Raw genomic sequence first — 15,995 nt, 5'->3', positions numbered from 1 at the left:
GCTATGGTAAATGTGAGGCTGTTGTGGTCACTGTCGCCAAAGTGTTCTCCCACCCCAAGATCTGACCCCTGTCCTGGCTCATTGCCGAGCACCAAATTCAAAATGACCTCCCCCCTCGTCGGCCTGTCCACATACTGAGTAAGGAAACCCTCCTGAACACACCTGACAAAAACGGATCCATCCAAACCATCTGCACTAAGGAGGTTCCAATCTATATTGGGAAAGTTGAAGTCACCCATAACAACAACACTGTTATGTTTGCACTTTTCAACAATCTGCCGGCCTATGAGTTCTTCGATCTCCCTACTGCTATTTGGGGGTCTGTAGAAAACCCCCAATGAGGTGACTGCTCCCTTGCTGTTTCTAACTTCCACCCATACTGACTCAGTCGATAAACCTTCCTCGGCAACCTCAGCCCATACCACCTCAGTAGATGAGTCCTCATCAAAAATTCTTTCAGCCACCGTTATACTGTCCTTGACCAACAAAGCCATGCCTCCCCCTCTTTTACCACCTTCCCTGACCTTAATGAAAGATCTAAACCCTGGAACCTGCAACATCCATTCCTGACCCTGCTCTATCCATGTTCCGAAATGGCCACAACATCGAAGTCCCAGGTACCTATCCAAGCTGCAAGCTCACCTACCTTATTCCGAATACTCCTGGCATTAAAGTAGACACACTTCAATCCAGCTTGCTGTCTGCCAGTACACTCCTGTGACTGTGAGGTCCTGACCATGTCCTCCCTACGCTCATCCTCCTGTGTACTAGCACTACACCTCAGTTTCCCATCCCCCTTCTGAGCTAGTTTAAATCCACCCGAGTAGCACTAGCAAATTTCCCACCCAGGATATTAGTGTCCCTCTGGTTCAAGTGGAGACCATCCTGTTTGTAGAAGTTCCACCTTCCCCAGAATGAGCCCCAATTGTCCATGTACCTGAAGCCCTCCCACCTGCGCCATCCCTGCAGCCATGTGTTCAGCAGAAATCTCTCCCTGTTCTTTGCCTTGCTATCACGTGGCACGGGTAACAAACCAGAGATAAGCACTCTGTTTATTCTAGCTGTCAGCTTCCCCCTACTTCCCCGAAATCCTTCCTGACATCCCTATCCTTCTTTCTACCTATGTCATTGGTGCCTATGTGGACCACGACTTGGGGCTGGTCACCCTCTCTCTTCAAGACCCCAAGGACATGATCCGAGACATCACGGACCCTGGCACCTGGGAGGCAACACAACAACCGTGAGTCTCTTTCGTTCCCAGCAAACCTTCTATCAGTCCCTCTAACTATTGAGTCCCCAATGACTACCACTCTCTTCCTATTCCCCCTTCCCTTCTGTGCAAGACAGTCAGGCTCTGTGCCAGAGACCTGCACCCTACTGCATCCCCCTGGTAAGTACCCCCCCCCCCCCCCCCCCCCCCCCGCCGCCCCACACACAGTATCCAGAACGGAATACTTGTTTTTCAGGGGAACGACCAGAGGGGATCCCTGCACTGACTGCTTTTCCCCCCTTCTAACAGTTACCCAGCTTTCTTCACGCTTAGGAGTAACTACTTCCCTGAAACTCTTGTCTATCCCTGACTCTGCCTCCCGAATGATCCGGAGTTCATCCAGCTCCCGCAAATGGTCTTGGAGGAGCAAGAGTTGAGTGCACTTCCTGCAGGCTTATTTGGATGAGACACTAATGGCGCCCCTCACCTCATACATCATGCAGGAGGAACATTCCTCTACCTGCACTGCCATCCCTGCTAATCCCCTAAACAGAAAGTTAAAAAAAAGAGAAGCTTACCTTGATTTGTCCCTGGTGTATAAGGTTAGAGGAGGTGGATGGGTGGGAGGCCCTATAAGGGTAGGGTCTCAGGTTTACACAACGATCACTTATATAACTGAGGGATGTTAAAAAAAGTCACTCCCTTCTCAGAAACCTCTGTTCCAAGGTGCTGCTGATCGAGGTAAGCTTTTTAAATATTTTAAATCTCTGACTCACCAGCTTCCCGACAGGCCCCTGGTCCAAGCTTCCACTCGTGCCGCTGCTGCAACCAGAAATGGAAGGCTCCGACGCTCGAGGTAAGCTTTGTCTAATGACACCTGAATAGTGTGGTTTTACTGTCAGCCTTAACATAGAACATAGCATAATACAGGCACTTTGGCCTATGATGTTGTGCTGACTATCATCCTACTAAGATCCCTCTACCCTGAACATTCTAACCAGAGGAATTTGTATGGGAATGCACGAGGAATGGTGAGCAAGTTTGTGAATGACACCAAAATTGGTGGTATAGTGGACAGAGGAGAAGGTTATCAAAGATTACAAAGAAATCTTGATATTGGTCCAGTTGGCTGAGGAATGGCAGATGGCATTTAGATAAATGGGAGGCATTGCATTTTGGTAAAACAAACAAAGTCAGGGCTCGTACAATTAATGGTGGGGCCCTGGGTGGTATTGTCATACAGAGAGATCTAAGGGTTCAGGTACATAGTTGTTTGAAAGTTGAGTCACAGATAGGCAGTGTGGTTAAGACAGCAATTAGCGCACTTGCCTTCATTACTCAGACCATTGACTAAAGAAGTTAAGACGTCATGTTGAGGATGTACCAGACATTGGTAAGGCCACTTTTGGAGCACTGTGTACAGTTCTGGTCATGCTGCTATAGAAAGGATATTATTAAATTGGAGAGGGTTCAGAAAAGATTTATCAGTTTGTTGCTGGGAATGGAGAGTGAGATTTATAAGGATAGGCTGGATGGTTGGGGCTTTTTCCACTGGAGTGTGGGAAGTTAAAGGGTGAACCTATAGAGATTTATAAGGTGAATAGCAAAGGTCTTTTCCCTAGGGTGGGGGAGATCAAAACTAGAAGTATATTTTTTTAGGTGAGAGGAGAAAGATTGAGAAAGGGATGTGGGGCTTTTTTTTTAACCCAGACAATGGTTTGTATGTGGAATGAACTGCCAGAAGTGGTAGATGCAGGTCCAGTTACAGCATTTAAAAGACATTTTGAAAGGTACATGAAAAGGAAAGGTTTAGAGGGAAATGGGCCAAACACAGGCAGGTGGAACTTGTTTCTTCAGTTTGGAAACATGGTTGGCATGGACGAGTTGGAACCGAAGGGTCAGCTTCTGTGCTGTGTGGCTCTCTTATTAATGACAGTAAGTGAGGAATAAATATTGGCATGAGGATGACTCCTTGGTCTTGTTCAAAACACTGCTGTGGGAATTTTATATGCTTCTGGGCACGCTTTGGTTCAAATGTCTCAACTAGGAGCCAGCCAATCCAACAGCAGAGCAATCAGAGTACTTCAGTCTTGTGGCAGCCTGGATTTTGAGCTTTGGTCCTTGGAAAGGAATATGAGCCCACTTTCTTTCTAAGTAGGGATACAGAAAATGCTACCAAGTGAGTAATCCAGCCTTATTTTTGTACTCCAACATCACAGAGTGAATCATTCAAACACTACAAAGAGCAAGTGATAATGGCAACTGCAGATGCTGGAGAATCCAAGACAATAAAGTGTGAGGCTGGATGAACACTGCAGGCCAAGCAGCATCTCAGGAGCACAAAAGCTGACGTTTCGGACCTAGACCCTTCATCAGAGAGGGGGATGGGGTGAGGGTTCTGGAATAAATTGGGAGAGAGGGGGAGGTGGACCGAAGATGGAGAGAAAAGAAGATAGGTGGAGAGGAGAGTATAGGTGGGGAGGTAGGGAGGGGACAGGTCAAGGAGGTGGGATGAGGTTAGTAGGTAGGAAATGGAGGTGCGGCTTGGGGTGGGAGGAAGGAATGGGTGAGAGAAAGAACAGGTTAGGGAGGCAGAGACAGGCTGGGCTGGTTTTGGGATGCAGTGGGGGGAGGGGAAGAGCTGGGCTGGTTGTGTGGTGCAGCGGGGGGAGGGGACGAAATGGGCTGGTTTTGGGATGCAGTAGGGGAAGGGGAGATTTTGAAGCTGGTGAAGTCCACATTGATACCATTGGGCTGCAGGGTTCCCAAGTGGAATATGAGTTGCTGTTCCTGCAACCTTTAGGTGGCATCATTGTGGCACTGCAGGAGGCCCATGATGGACATGTCATCTAAAGAATGGGAGGGGGAGTGGAAATGGTTCGCGACTGGGAGGTGCAGCTGTTTATTGCGAACCGAGCGGAGGTGTTCTGCAAAGCGGTCCCCAAGCCTCCGCTTGGTTTCCCCAATGTAGAGGAAGCCACACCGGGTACAATGGATACAGTATACCAGCTGCAGGTAGATGTGCAGGTGAACCTCTGCTTAATATGGAAAGTCATCTTGGGGCCTGGGATGGGGGTGAGGGAGGAGGTGTGGGGGCAAGTGTAGCATTTCCTGCGGTTGCAAGGGAAGGTGCCGGGTGTGGTGGGGTTGGAGGGCAGTGTGGAGCGAACAAGGGAGTCACGGAGAGACTGGTCTCTCCGGAAAGCAGACAAGGGTGGGGATGCAAAAATGTCTTGGGTGGTGGGGTCAGATTGTAGATGGCAGAAGTGTCGGAGGAACGGTCAGTCCTCAGTAAGGGGCTCACCTTTGTCCCCCTACAACCACACATCAACGAATACCAGTCATGTTTGGACATAGAGCAGTTTTTCCGCCGTCTTCGCCTCCACGCTTACTTCTTCAACCGGGAACCTAACCTTCCCTCCACTGATCCCTTCACCCGCTTCCAACACAAGTCTTCCTCCTGGACACCACCCCCAGGCCTCCTACCCTCCCTCGACCTCTTAATCTCCAACTGCCATCGAGACATTAACCGCCTCAACCTCTCCATACCCCTCACACACTCCAAACTCTCCCCCGCAGAACAGGCAGGCCTCCGCTCCCTCTGCTCCAACCCCAACCTCACCATCAAACCCGCAGACAAGGGTGGCGCAGTGGTAGCATGGCGCACTGACCTCTACATCGTCAAGGCCAAACGCCAACTCTCCGACACCTCCTCCTACCGCCCCCCTTGATCATGACCCCACCCCTGAGCACCAAACCATCATCTCCAACACCATTCATGAACTCATCACCTCAGGGGACCTCCCACCCACAGCCTCCAACCTTATTATTCCCCAACCCCGCATGGCCCGTTTCTATCTCCTTCCCAAAATCCACCAACCTGCCTGCCCCGGTCGACCCATTGTCTCAGCCTGTTCCTGTCCCACCAAACTCATCTCCACCTATCTGGACTCCATTTTCTCCCCTTTGGTCCAGGAACTCCCCACCTACGTCCGTGACACCACCCACGCCCTCCACCTCCTCCAGAACTTCCAACTCCCTGGCCCCCAACACCTCATTTTCACCATGGACGTCCAGTCCCGAAACACCTGTATTCCGCATGCAGATGGCCTCAAGGCCCTCCGCTTCTTCCTGTCCCGCAGGCCCGACCAGTCCCCCTCCACGGACACCCTCATCTGCCTAGCCGAACTCGTCCTCACCCTCAACAACTTCTCTTTCAATTCCTCCCACTTCCTACAGACAAAGGGGGTGGCCATGGGCACCCGCATGAGCCCCAGCTATGCCTGCCTCTTTGTAGGTTACGTGGAACAGTCCCTCTTCCGCACCTACACAGGCCCCAAACCCCACCTCTTCCTCCATTACATTGATGACTGTATTGGCGCCGCCTCTTGCTCCTCAGAGGAGCTCGAACAGTTCATCCACTTCACCAACAACTTCCACCCCAACCTTCAGTTCACCTGGGCCATCTCCAGCACATCCCTCACCTTCCTGGACCTCTCAGGCAACCAGCTTGTAACTGATGTCCATTTCAAGCCCACTGACTCCCACAGCTACCTAGAATACACCTCCTCCCACCCACCCTCCTGCAAAAATTCCATCCCCATTCCCAATTCCTCCACCTCTGCCGCATCTGCTCCCACGATGAGGCATTCCACTCCCATACATCCCAGATGTCCAAGTTCTTCAAGGACCGCAACTTTCCTCCCCCCCCCCCCCCCACCACAGTGGTCGAGAACGCCCTTGATCGCATCTCCCGTATTTCCCACAACACATCCCTCACACCCCGCCCCCACCACAACCGCCCAAAGAGGATCCCCCTCATTCTCACACACCACCCCACCAACCTCCGGATACAACCCATCATCCTCCGACACTTCCACCATCTACAATCTGACCCCACCACCCAAGACATTTTTCCATTCCCACCCTTGTCCGCTTTCCGGAGAGACCACTCTCTCCGTGACTCCCTTGTTCGCTCCACACAGCCCTCCAACCCCACCACACCCGGCACCTTCCCCTGCAACCGCAGGAAATGCTACACTTTCCCCCACACCACCTCCCTCACCCCCATCCCAGGCCCCAAGATGACTTTCCATATTAAGCAGAGGTTCACCTGCACATCTACCTGCAGCTGGTATACTGCATCCATTGTACCCGGTGTGGCTTCCTCTACATTGGGGAAACCAAGCGGAGGCTTGGGGACCGCTTTGCAGAACACCTCCGCTCGGTTTGCAATAAACAACTGCACCTCCCAGTCGCAAACCATTTCCACTACCCCTCCCATTCTTTAGATGGAATGTCCATCATGGGCCTCCTGCAGTGCCACAATGATGCCACCCAAAGGTTGCAGGAACAGCAACTCATATTCCACTTGGGAACCCTGCAGCCCAATGGTATCAACGTGGACTTCACCAGCTTCAAAATCTCCCCTTTCCCCACTGCATCCCAAAACCAGCCCATTTCGTCCCCTCCCCCCACTGCACCACATAACCAGCCCAGCTCTTCCCCTCCCCCCACTACATCCCAAAACCAGCCCAGCATGTCTCTGCCTCCCTAAGCTGTTCTTTCTCTCACCCATCCCTTCCTCCCACCCCAAGCCGCACCTCCATCTCCTACCTACTAACCTCACCCCACCTCCTTGACCTGTCAGTCTTCCCTGGACTGACCTATCCCCTCCCCACCTATACTCTCCTCTCCATCCAACTTCTTTTCTCTCCATCTTCGGTCTGCCTCCCCCTCTCTCCTTATTTATTCCAGAACCCTCACCCCATCCCCCTCTCTGATGAAGGGTCTAGGCCCGAAACGTCAGCTTTTGTGCTCCTGAGATGCTGCTTGGCCTGCTGTGTTCATCCAGCTTCACACTTTTCTTACTACAAAGAGCAACTTGTTTGGCACCTGAAGATTTATTATGTTGTTTAATATTAACATAAGCAAGGCTTAAGCCTGAAGGTAAAACTGAAATTAAGGTGACAATGACAACATTTCACAATTGAACAGGAGAAAAAAAAATCTAACAACCATTGGAAATCAGTTAAGAAGTTCACCTTGAAACAGATGCAGTAAAATAGAATTTGATGGAGGATGTGTTCAAGGTGTTTTGTGACATCTGAACAAAAGACCATTTGATGACCCACCAACTTATGCCTTCCAAAAAATCTACAGCTAGGGCAAGTGATCTGTGGTATGTAAAATACTGCGACAATTGCTGTGACTGCCTGTTTCATGGCTCGCTTAATGTGTGGAATGAATGTACTAGTTTATATGCAGTATTCAGCCATAAATCACTATTCTTAATTGATATACTATGCAAAGTAATATAAATCGCCCACAATTTATTCAATACTAGGACAGGAAAATGTCTCATTCAGTGTTCTTCAAGATCCCGGGACATCCGAACGTTGATGATTTTCTTGAAGTGTGAGAAACGTTGAAATAAACAGAAATACAGCAGATAATTAGGCAAGGTTGCAGAAAACAGCAAATGAGTCAAATGATTACCAGGATTCGGCAAGTTTACTCCTTACCTCAGTGTCCCAAATAATCCACTGGACTGGTATGGATGGAGGAGTATGCATATGTTCTTAAATTTGCATTCACCAAATTTGGTTTCTGCATCAACGTAGCAAAGTCTTATCTTAAATACGTAAGTATATGTATGCACACCTGTGTCTATGTACCCATGCATTTGCTTATAAATTTGGGAACTCATTTTTTGGCATGTTTGTATAATCTTCTAAGTCCACTTTTGTACAAATGTTCTTTTATATTAAACAAATATAAAGGTCACCAATTCCCCAGGCATAAAGGATAAATATTGGATTATTCTCACTTTTCACAACTTTGCAATTTCCAACGTGATTTGACATTGACAGTAATTTTGACATATGACAAGGTGAAGTGTAAATGTAGGAATCCCTTTCTAACCTATCCTTTGGCAAGCACTTCTGCTGGGTAAAACCAACTTGCATGTTGCAAACAAAAGTACCAAGAAAGGTATTGATAAAAACCATTTCAGTATTAATCTTTGGCACTATGATATATTACCAATGCTAATATTCTGCTGTTATGGAACACCAGCTTCAGAGTCATCTACAGAAAAACCTGAGAATCCTTGTGCATGTGATCACTAGCCAATATTGTCCCAGAAGAATGGGTTTGAAGTTTAGAGACTGTGACAACAAAAGGAAATAAATCTATTTTCACAAAGCTTAGGATTCACTTATGCTAATATCTCAATTATTTTAGCTGCTAGTTGCATTTGAGGTATTAATTTTTAATTATTTAATGTGTTTCCACTTTCATCATATTAATTATAAGTTTTAGTTACATGTTAAAGATTATTGTCTCTTTACACAGTGGAAAAACACTAACACTTTCCTATATAATGGTGAGGCACAAAGGAATTCCAAAGGCTGCTTGTTGAGATTATGGCAGGGTACTTGCTTTTAAAATTTCAGCATTTTGGGGGAATCTTCAGTTGTTCTGGCAAGTAACACAGTGCAGAGAAGTTATCTATCAAAGTTTCAAATTTAAAAGTGGGCACAGCAGTTTCCGTGTGTCCCCTGATCATGCTGCATTTAAGCACTGTGTATGATATAATTCCAAGTCCACAAAGATGAAAGGAACAGAGGAGCAGACAGAAGTAGGGGTCAGTGAGTGAGGGGAAAAAAAATAGGGTAGAGAGTGAGGAAGGAAAAAGAGCGTGGGAGATGAAAGGGAGAAGATAAAAGGGAAGAAAAGACAAGCCACAGATGGGGGAGGCAGAGAGATAGAATGAAAGTGCTACAGAGTATTCCAGCAAGAATTTCTAGAAATATTGTGACTTATTGCACCCTCCATACATGTACCATTACAATGGACTGGAACTACCAAACACAGAAGGTAGAAGGAAAAATGATACAGGATAATAATCAGTGCTCAGGACAATGAAGATCAGCATTGTGTAGTGAAATGGTTCTGAAATAATTGTGTTGGAGACTGCATTAAACTCCATTGTCACAGTAAGGAAACAGACCCTTTGATCCAACTCATCCATGCCAACCAAATTTCCCAAAGTAAACTAGTCCCATTTGCCTGTGTTCGGCCCATATCCCTCAGCACCTTTCCTAATCACATGCATGTCCAAATGTGACTTACATGTTGTAACTGTACCTGCATCGACCACTTCCTCTAGAAGTTCATTCCACATATGAACCATACTGTATGAAAATGTTGCCTTTCAGGTCCCTTTTAAATCTTTCTCCTCTCACCTGCTGGCCAGCCAGCAATGCTTACATCCCACAAGCAAATGAAAAAATGTCATTTCAAACAAAATAGTCTGATCATGCAATCTTTTAGTGATCATCTTTTTATTATTCTTGTGACTTGAAGCAAAGGTGGCACTGGTTACAAATAATCAAAAAAATGTAAGAGGCAACAAAGCATGCTGTTGATCATTTCCACAATTATAGAAGCTTTCTACCAGGATTCGGCAAGTTTCCTCCTTACCTAGGTGTCCTGCAACGTGAAGTGAACCCAGCCATCATAATCTTTGATATTTACATCATAACCTGCCTGGATTAGAAGCTTCAAAACTGCCCACTTAATCAGATGAACTCAATTACTCAGATTTCCGAGAAAGGCCAAATTCAATTTAGCATCTTGTACAGTGAATATCCTAGGTCTTCACAAAGTTTCCAAAACAATGTCTAACTTACTGCTACTAACTGGCAACTGATTACTACAACAAACTAAGAGAGCAGAGTGACCATGAGAGATTTGGTGATGGAGTTTAAAAAAAGCTCAGTTACGTGTAACAGCACTTCTGGATTGAGACAGGAAAAAGGGAAGACATCGCTTAAGAAAACAGCCTCTTCTTTTCAAGTCGCACTTGGTTTTCTTCCACCACTGGTAACTAAATAGGCCCTTAGACTTTAACAATAAGCTGATGGCTGTTGACACTGCAGCACATACAACACTCAGAAGAGAAGCTGGAGCCATACCATACCACCTACACATGCCATTATTGTCATATTCACACAACTTTCAATGAGTGGAAGAGAATGATTGCAGAAATATAACAGGAATAATAGGTCATCTCTCTGTAAACAGAGTTTGGCAGATATACATGTTCAGCTCCTTTTTGAACTATATCATCATTTCTTCACTGATACAAAAATCAAACTCCTGGAACTCTCTTCCTAATAGCATCACGTGTGTTCCTATAAGCTATCAATTGCACTGGTTCAAGAAGGGAGCTCACCACCTCCCTTTCAAGGACAGCTAGGGAAGGGGAATAAATGCTGGCCAAGCTAGCAATGTTCACATTCAATAAACTAACAAAAATAGCCTGTAATAAAACTTCCTTCATTCATCAGGCAAACAATCTGTATTTTAGATCACCCTTGCGAAGTTTCAGGAATGCAACAAGGACCCACACCAACACAGCTTCCCAATATTTACATCCCTATCCATTTGCTTTGTGAATCACTGCAAAGAGAGCATTAGGACATTCATGGAAGTATGCTAAGTAATGAGAAGCAAAATAGCAAAAAGAGAAAATGGTAGTAATAATGATTGCTATTATCATTTGCAGTTGCAGGAATGATTACTGATGTCGCTCAGATTATCAATTTTGTGTTTAACCATATCAATTATTTGTCAGATGATTAACAGGCATAATATTGAAGAAATGTTATAAAAGAGCAATGCTGTTTGCTGAAGTGTTGCAATATTTATAAACGTTAGCAATGCATTTCCACTTGACGTCACTGTTAAAGTTGCAGCTGCTGGTGTAATTGAGGAAATGGGCCTGAGTAAGCATACTTATTAACCATTAAAATACATCCAAAGATTAGATAATATTTAATAGAAATTTGATTTTGGTGTATACAGAATCTGTTGGCTGTCAGTTAATTACAAACTTCCATTATTATATGATGTGTGTAGTTGTCACATTTTTCTTATCAAAAAAAATTATATTAATGTTTATGACCTATTGAAGTGAAAATTGAACGTAGTGTTAACAAACATATCCATATGTAGAACCATGTCCAAAGTTTGAACCAAAAATGTCAACAAGTAAAATTCATTGGATTTTGATATTATTGGGTGCGGAAGTTATGGAAGACAAAAACCAATATATTTATAATAATTATTACTGTTTTGGATCTTCCATCATGACTAAATTGAAATACAAACCTCAAACCAACAAAATACAAGTGCAGTAAGACATTGGCACTTAAAAGGTCATCCATTTGCACTTCAAAAATTAAAATTGCATGGCTGATCATGTTCTGTAAAACATGTTCAATATTAGCATGTAATTTGAGCGTCATTACTCAAGAGGAGGAGATATGGCATTGGCATCAATTGTGGAGAAGGTAGATCCAATCGCAGGAGGATGTACTGCCTCCAAGCCAGAGCAAATGAATGATGAATGCTAATAATTACAGCAATGAAAACCATTTGTGTTCAAGATGTCGGGTTAGGGAAAGCAAAAACAAATCAGAGCAAGTTCAATGGCTAGAAATGAAAAAGGCAAATGTACAAATTTAAAAGTGTATTTAGAATAGAGGAGGAAATATAAATTATTGAGCTACAAAGCACAAAAACAGAAACTGCCAGAGAAACTCAGCAGTCTGGCATCATCTGTAGATGACGATTTAGAAGTTAACATTGCAAATCTAGTGACCTTTGAAGTTGAATTTCTCCAGCACTGTTTTTGTTTCAGTTTTCCAACATCCACATTTCAATGGCTTTTTTAATCAAAGTATAAGACGTTGGTTTCAACACAGGAAAACTGGAATAATTTAAAATAATTCCACAGTTATTTTTTCAATATATATTTGACTTCTGATATAAAATAAAAGAATAAACAAACAGAAGAGCAGGAAAGCTGACGTTTCAGGTCTGAACCCTTCAGAAAAAATGAAGAAGTTTTCCTGCTCCTCTGATGCGGCTTGGCCTGCTGTGTTCATCCAGCTCTACACCTTGTTATCTCAGATTCTCCAGCATCAGCAGTCCCTACTATCTCAGAAAACAAACAGATATTGGTTTACTACATTATTAGGAGGAACACAGTAAGAGTCTGTTTCGAGCAAGGAAGGAATACATGGAAATGGAATTTTCAAATGCTGCTTCCCCTCTACAACACTACCAAAATGTTCCAGGTCACTAGTGTCCATGATCAAAGATTAAAAAGATACATCCTGAGCTATTAAGTCACAGAGACTGTTAGCTGTTTCTTTAGGAGATTGGAAAACTGCAGAATAACCCAACAGTATTAAAAGAGCACTTTATTGATTCAAAACTTGTAGTGAGATGTTCGAATTTAAAAGTCACGATGGAATATATACAGCAATAGTGAAACTAAGCCAAGTTAGTTATGGGAGAGATCAGGAAAACATGGTGGGAGACTGACAAGATAATCTCAGTATTAAAACACACCATTTTTTACAATCATACAAGCAAATGAATCATTGAATGAGGTTGAACATCAAGAGGTGAAAACAGTGTTTCAGAAGAGGGTTGATGGAAATTTAACCACATACTTCAGTGTGGACAAAAGATGGCTTTGTAGGATAGATAAATTCTGTATTCATATTATAATAAGCATGAAAGTATGGCGATTACAAAACATGACGCTCACTGTGTGAATACAGCCATCCTAGTTCTGATCCTAAGGGAAAATAGCAAACAAATCAGTGGTCTTATTGATTATATACAGAATTCCATTGGATATGATCTGTAACATAACAGAACAGTGACCCATACAATATGTATTTTCAAAAGTAGAGACTACATTTATCCAAAGTCAGACTCATCAGTTTAATGTCTGTGGTAAGAAACAAAAAAAATGGAAGCCTTAAAGATGAATGAATTAGGAACCATGAACATTGATTTCAGAGAGCATGCTACAAGCTTCATGGAGTTCTTCAAATTAAACATAGTAGATCGGGTAACTGTACTGGATGAATTGTACACATTCAGAAGCCTCTGACAAGTTACCACAAAAGATTATTGTTGGTTAAAGGCAATGAAATCTGGGAACAATAGCAACTTAGATTCAAGCCTCCTACATTGAGAGTAGAAAGGAGGTAAGGCCAGTTTTTCAGTTATTGGTGATTTTCTCTCTGCAGTATATTCTGGGATCACTATTGCTTGATGGACACACAGCTATGTTGTTGCATAATGTAATGGCGCTGAGAAAGTTAATGATGGAAATTGCATTAAGATCCACGCAATTCAATGATGTTATAGGAGTGTAAGATATTTGATCATAGACATACACAAAAAATGTGGGAATAATGGGTGCATCTTTCTTACAGTAGAACCAGAGGTGAAGTTGAAAAGGGTGGAAAGTCTATGATCATCTAATCTATGATCTGTCCTAGGATCATCAATGGATGTCTATTTGGTCTGATTTACAAGGCAATTACAATTGGTACTTGGATCAAGCATATCAAAGCTATAGAATCTACCCACTTTTACTTTCATATTTAACATTCCTGTCTGGCATCAGATTTGATCTTCAAACAGATTTAACAAATAATAGTGTTTATTCAAATTCCACAAATGTATTATATTCATAACAGCTAATAATGTAATAGATATAAAGGTCAGTGGTATTCACTGTTGAATCATCCGACGGAAGATGTATGTGCAATGTTTCAACATATTAAGTTAAAGGAATATCCAATGTGTATTTCATTGCCTGCCATTTTCCACATTTATTTCAGTCTTTAACTCCACTGTTTAGCTCTTCCTCCATAAGTCTCACCCATTTCCTTCATTCCCACTTTTCCAATTCTTTGCCACTCTACATTTTTGGACCCTAAATGCTTTCCTCTTTTCAAATTCACGTTTTTATTTCCTGTTCCTCAACTTCATACTCAATGCTAACCTCAATAGTTTCTTCTTGGAAGAATCCATACCATTTTAGATCTCTGTACAAATGTCATGTAGAACAAAATTGATAGGCAATACAATATTTGTTTATTCCATGCTTTATGTTCTTGAAGGTTTCATGTAGCTTATTGTACAGAAATAGGCAAGACAGAGTTGACTGATGTTGCTTTAATACTAATGCATTTTGCCAAACAGGTGTAGGATCCAGGTTTGTGTCTGTGCTCAACAAACATCGCCAAGCGCTGGGTTAAATGTTTAGTTTTTCAAAGATTTGCAATCTACATCACTTGGTTCACTTTCCAGTTCCTCCTCCAGCACGCCATTGGCACACTGGGCATAGGTAACATCCATGGTCTTGCAGCTGGGTTCAATCTAAGTTTGGAAAAAACAAAGTAATTGCCATTAAATTTTGTGAAATTCTTCAAGGAACAGAATACCAGAAACCAAACCTTATTTGTTATACAATAAACAATAAAATTCTTGAGTATCCTTCAATTTGACGTTTGATTTAGAGGGGTTAGCTTCTTAGTTTTGTCTGTACTGGAATAAAATAATAAATAACTAGTTAATTTGTCTGCATTCTGTCCTGGAAATCCCTTTGGTTTCCTTTAGCATGCTAATAGATACAGCTATTAAGTTGAAATGCCTTTTTGCAGAATTGGATATGGAACTTAGAAACAAAGCAACGAAGATAAATGCTGCAGGGTGGTTATTAACAAGGCAGGAGATGGCAGGAAGAAAGTCATGTCCTAGGTTGTAGAACGGAAGCCAGGAAAGTTGGCCTTTAAACTATGCAAGATACCTCATCAAAATGTGAACTACACATTACACCACTCTTGCACACTGCAGGAAAAAATGTGATTCAGAATTAAGCCTGGTGTCATGTAAAAAAATATATAAAAACTAGGGAAAACAAGTTGTTAAAAAAATCATTTCGCATCATAAAGCGGATACAACATTGATCACTGCACCCATTTAATAAGTGCACCAAACTCGAAATTGCAAGTAAATTATTTACAGACCTTTGTCATTTGTGCTGTACCTTACTATTGTTGGAAACTGGGTCCTTTTAAAGTTCAATTTTTCTTGTGTACCAATGTGTCCCAATGTAAAGGCTGCAGCCATGTAACTAGACTTCCCCAAACATAAACAAATTTCTAGCAAACAAAAACAAAGGTAGGTGCAATAAAGGTCAGAAGAATCACCAGGATTCTAGACATCATGATGATCTATTCATTTGTCATCAGAGGTTTATCTGGTATCATGTGCAAACTATTATCAATGAAGTATTTGGAAAATTTAGAAGTTTTGATCCTAGTAAAGAAGAAAATGGGAAAGTGGAAAACGGTGGAAATAGAAATATGGTACATATCATAGAATTATCAGTCAGGACAGTCCTCGCCAGCAATCCTTGCATTGAGTAATCTTGTGAGAGCCGTCCTCTTCAGCTAGATGAACCAGAAGAGATGGAGGGAAGATCCAGGGGAATTCCGTTCTAAACACTTCAGCTAAAAGGCAGGTTATTGGCTTCAGAACTTTAGCAATACACTTCATGCCAACTGCCTGTTCATCCTCTGATATAAGTGAACAATCCTCAATTATCATGGATTGTGTATTGTTTTGGTTTAAAGAATTTATCATATTTAAACTGTTGCTTCTTAACAAATTAATAAAAGTTTTAAAAAACCTTGTAAACGGTCAAACATCCATACCAATTGTGGAAAGGAAACTCACAAAATTCAATACCATGGAATATTGGAAGGTACCAAAAATGAATTAAGTTTCCAATGCTAATTAAAATTTAACACAGAAAACCCACGAACAGTTTAAAACCTTGCTAAAAAGACTTTAAAAAAATTTTTAAAATAAATTAATTCACACGATGTGGGCACCACTG

The 15,995-nt window shown here is 42.8% G+C and overlaps 1 protein-coding gene across 1 annotated transcript in view; it reads right to left on the bottom strand.

The window, feature by feature from the left end:
• Positions 1–11,085: 11,085 nt before the first annotated feature.
• Positions 11,086–15,995, bottom strand: part of ilrun (inflammation and lipid regulator with UBA-like and NBR1-like domains) — a 73,729-nt gene continuing 68,819 nt past the window's right edge. Inside the window, exon 5 of the mRNA XM_048553058.2 lies at positions 11,086–14,470. Coding sequence (XP_048409015.1) covers positions 14,354–14,470 — 117 coding nt within the window. The 3' untranslated portion in view covers positions 11,086–14,353. The remainder of the gene's footprint in view (positions 14,471–15,995) is intronic.

Source organism: Stegostoma tigrinum, chromosome 21, assembly GCF_030684315.1.
Source record: "Stegostoma tigrinum isolate sSteTig4 chromosome 21, sSteTig4.hap1, whole genome shotgun sequence".
Classification (NCBI taxonomy): Eukaryota; Metazoa; Chordata; class Chondrichthyes; order Orectolobiformes; family Stegostomatidae; genus Stegostoma; species Stegostoma tigrinum.
Note: the sequence above shows the minus strand (reverse complement) of the source record. Positions and strands in the feature narration are given on the sequence as shown.